This window comes from Lemur catta, chromosome 6, assembly GCF_020740605.2.
Source record: "Lemur catta isolate mLemCat1 chromosome 6, mLemCat1.pri, whole genome shotgun sequence".
NCBI lineage: Eukaryota > Metazoa > Chordata > Mammalia > Primates > Lemuridae > Lemur > Lemur catta.
In genome coordinates this window covers 91,143,815-91,148,042 of record NC_059133.1, presented here as the reverse complement: position 1 = coordinate 91,148,042, position 4,228 = coordinate 91,143,815, and the positions used below count along the sequence as shown (strand labels likewise).

The 4,228-nt window shown below is 38.2% G+C and overlaps 1 protein-coding gene across 1 annotated transcript; it reads right to left on the bottom strand.

The window, feature by feature from the left end:
• Window positions 1–677: 677 nt before the first annotated feature.
• LOC123640608 (pregnancy zone protein-like) lies at window positions 678–3,925 on the bottom strand. The gene is made up of 4 exons (XM_045555199.1): window positions 3,750–3,925; window positions 2,577–2,704; window positions 2,089–2,215; window positions 678–768 (listed from the first exon to the last, which is right to left on the bottom strand). The coding sequence occupies exons 1-4, from the start codon at window positions 3,824–3,826 to the stop codon at window positions 678–680; spliced, it is 423 nt and encodes a 140-aa protein (XP_045411155.1). The 5' UTR covers window positions 3,827–3,925.
• Between the last annotated feature and the right edge of the window lie 303 nt (window positions 3,926–4,228).

The following is a 4,228-nucleotide window of genomic DNA, read 5'->3' as shown; positions in this document are numbered from 1 at the left end:
ACTTCAGGCTTTTAGTACACACGTCCTCTCCCCTGCACTGTCAACATTCCAGAGTAGGAAAACCAGCGCCATCTAGTGACCACCCCTTCTTCTAACATGAAAAAACAAAATGGTTGAACATCCCCAAGGAATCACAATGTAAATCACAAGGAATCACAGTAGTAAACTCCAACCACAAGGAAATTGCCAAAATGACAGAAATGGAATTCAAAATATGGATGGCAAATAAGATGAATGCAATTGAAGAGAAAGTTAAAAACCAACAAAAAGATGCCAAAAAAAATTTCAGGAAATTATTGAAGAAGTCACTAAAGAGCTAGACAACATAAGAAAGGATATAGTAGAAATTAAAGAAATGAAAGAGACATTTAGGGAATTTCAAAACACAGCAGAAAGCTTCAGCAACAGACTAAACCAAGGAGAAGAAAGAATCCCAGAGCTTGAACACAAGGCTCTTGAGCTAACCCAGTCATGTAAAGAGGCAGAGAAGAGAATAAAAAAGGTGAAGCAAACACTTAGAGAGATATGGGGCCATGCAAAGCAAACTAACATACGAATTATAGGTGTCCCTGAGGAAGAAGAAGAAAGAATAAAAGCATAGAACATCTATTTGAGGGCATGATTGAGGAAAACTTCCCTGGTATAGCCAGAGATCCAGACATCCAGATACAAGATGGTCATCGAATAGCAGGAAGATTCATACCAAATAGGACATCTTCAAGACACATAGTGATCAACTTGGCCAAAGTCAAAATGAAGGAGAAAATTCTACAAGTATCAAGACCAAAGCATCATATAACCTACAAAGTAAAACCCATCAGGCTAACTGCAGACTTCTCAGTGGAAACCTTACAAGGGAGGGAATGGGGCCCCATCTTCAATCTTCTTAAACAGAACAATTGCCAACCTAGAATCTTGTATCCTGCAAAACTAAGCCTCACAATTGATGGAGAAATTAAGTTTTTTCCAGACAAACAAACACTGAGGGAATTTGTCATGACCAGATCAGGAATTACTCAGAACTGCGTTATATAGTACAATAGATACCCACCAGAGTAAAATCACCCAAAAAAGCTAAAGCTCACAGCTCTTATAAAACAATAGCTGTGGTGGATAATACCAGCGCTGGACCACCAAACAGATACCATTAACCTTTTTGGATGAATATTCGGGTTTAGACTATGTTTTGGCACTTTATCCAACCATTGTGCTGAATGCTTGCGATTGTCAAAAAGAATCCATTTTTCATCACATGTAACAACACAGTGTAGAAATGTTTCGGCTTTATGTTGTGACAACAAAGAAAGGCAAACTTCAAGATGATTTCTCTTCTGACGCTCGTTTAATTCATGTGGTACCCATCTATCCAGCTTCTTTGCCCATTTGTTTCAAATGGTCTAATATTGTTGGAATAGTAACATCAAACCTTGCTGCTCATTCACATACAAGTTGAAACAGATTCACTTCCATTACAGCTTTTAGTTCATCATTATCCACCTTGGTCTCAGATCACCCACATGGCTCATTTTGAAGATTAAAATCACCAGAATGAAACTTCTCAAACAATTGGCATACTCTGCATTCGTTAGCCACATCCTTCCCCAAAAATTCATTGATATTTTGAGCTGTCTGTACTGCATTGGTTTCACGACAGAACTCATAGTCAAAAATAACATGAGTTTTTGACTTATCCATGGTTTCACAAAAATTGCTCTAAAAAAATTTGAAAAATTATCACAAGCCAAAATGTGCATTTGAAAGAATGAGAATGTACCTTCACAAAAACCAAAACAACAAACAAACAAAAAAACCTCAAGAAGTGTCAAAGTGAAATGTCAGAGATATCAACTGTCAAAATTAGTATTTAAGGAAATTAGACATTCCATACTTAACCTAATAATTTATGAAAAAGACTATTTGCAAAACTAATAATTTATGGAAAAAACTATTTACAAAAGTGGGCAATGTTCCTTGCAATATTTTTAGGATGGCAAATTCCATTGGTCTTATAGTACGTATTGTGTGAGCATGTTATTGTTCTTTGTTATCTCAAGAACTCTGAAAAATATATTAAGTGGGCCATATGACCTTATGTCCACCAGTAAGGTTTTGATGAGAGTGTCTTTCCTCTCAATCTCTGAGACATCAACAACCTCATTTCTGCACAGTTCTAGAGACGGCATTATCTCTGCACTCACTGAGGAGTTCACATTCCCTAAAACAAAGGATATTGCAAAAAATTAGTATCCATCTTGAGAGCAGTCCAATCACCTTAAAGGATGGCGTGTTAATCTTACAACTGGCCAGAATAGAAAATGAAGCTAAAAAGCATAAGCCTAACGTACACTGAGAACCAATGTCCAAGGACAGTGATCATGAGGACCAGCTCAGGTGAGCATGGTGAGAGGTTGGCATTGTTTATAGAAATAGAAAGAAAAGAAATTAACTTTATAGAAATATATGTATATATGTGTATATATATATATAGGGAGCAAAAAAGAGAATATGATGAAAGCAGTTCTCAGGTATCTACCATCCTTGTTAATTGATGGACCCTTTTGGGGACTGTCACTCACCCAGAGTTTCAGGAGTCACTGTCCAAGACAAAATTTGCCACTCATTTCCACAAATACAATAGGATTCTTCTCTCTTTTCATTTTGGGAAGCTAGGAAGGCTGGAGAGGCATTCAGCTGCACACTGACATATTGCCCAAAAATAAGGCAAAGAGAGAAATGATAAGAATTCGGAGAGATGTGAACACATGGAATTGGAGTCAAGTGTGCAATAAGTTGGGATTTGTGGAGAAAGTGTATGACGTGGAAGTTCATCCATACTTTAAGAAGCATGAAAATGGCAATGACACAAATCAAGATTGATTACCTATTGGGGGATCTGGAATTTACATTAGGGTAGATTGGGAAAAAACCTGCAGTGGAAAGGAAGAAGCAGTGATTAAATATTGACAGTGGGAGCACTATCCACTGGTTCTGACCTGCTATGTAGATTTTCTTCCTGACTCTTCCTTTCCTTCTTTCCCTAATTTCTCCAACATATAGTATATGTCTACTCAACACAAGGCATAGAACACTATGGTATATGAGAGGCTCCCAATCTTGAGAGTATTGTGTTACAAAAAAGATAGTCTATACACAAAACTTTTACATGATTTACAAAGTGAGAAATGCTGTAAAAGAAATTAAAACTACATATTGTGGAGATTTCAAGATGAAGGCTTGGAGAATGGTATTCATGGAATCAAAAAAACTGACTTTTGTGTTGGGGTCAAGAATCTTCCTGGGCGCGTGGGAGGGGGGTGGATAAGGAGAAATTACTTAATAGGTAAAATGTACATTACCTACGTCACTCCAGTGATGGATACGCTAAAGGCCCTGACTTCACTATGTAATATATTAATGTAACAAAATTATACTTGTACCCCATACATTTATACAAATTTAAAAAAGAATCTTCCTGGCATAAAAACTAACTTGTGGCAAAGGATTCTGCAAACTGTAGGAAATCTTTTTAAAAAGTGTGACTTAGAGAGCCATGGCTTAAGCACTTGCAGCACATACATCATTGTGTTATCTCTCTGGTTATGTACTGCCTTGTTTAGCATTATTTATTTGCAGTGCTCACACGTAATTCCCTGAAATACCCTTAGTCTTTGGAACAGAATCAGTAAATGACTGACCAACAGAGTCTTTTGTCCTATCCATCCTTTCAATTCACCTTCATTTTCCTTACCCGGATGCATTTGGGAAGGTAGTTTAAGACAGTGGCCTTGAGTGTGAAGGCCTCTCCGCGGATCACAGAGTAGGGCATCGTGAGCTCCACAAAGAAGGGCTGGAAGGCTCGGAGAGAGGCAGTGGGAGAGAGACCAAGTCTAGTGTCTTGGGACAGGCAGAGGGCCCCTGCCTTCCACTCCGTGATGGTGTCAGGGATGGATACTCCTACCTCAGCCACACCTGATGAGCTGGGGAGGAGGGCATAGTGAAGGAAGAAAGAAAGTAGGCAAAACATTTTTTCTTAAGTGAGAATAAATGTGTATAAGCTAATGTCAAGTATCTACTTAAAGGTGCATTGGTGTGTGTACACATGTGTACACTAGCACTGCAAACTGAGCTGGGAAAATGAAAGGCACTAAATGGTACCTCTTTCACTTATCAACCTATGGCCACACACCGCATGTCTGTACTTTAAATAAAAATATTTGAATTGTGATTC

Excerpts from the sequence above, each read along its gene's own strand:
- LOC123640608 (XM_045555199.1), bottom strand. The coding sequence starts at position 3,826 with ATGCCCTACTCTGTGATCCGCGGAGAGGCCTTCACACTCAAGGCCACT. Across the intron at positions 2,705-3,749 it reads TACCTTCCCAAATGCATCCG|TGTCAGTGTGCAGCTGAATG; the intron begins GGTAAGGAAAAT and ends TTTTGGGCAATA. Across the intron at positions 2,216-2,576 it reads AGTGACTCCTGAAACTCTGG|GGAATGTGAACTCCTCAGTG; the intron begins GTGAGTGACAGT and ends CCTTTGTTTTAG.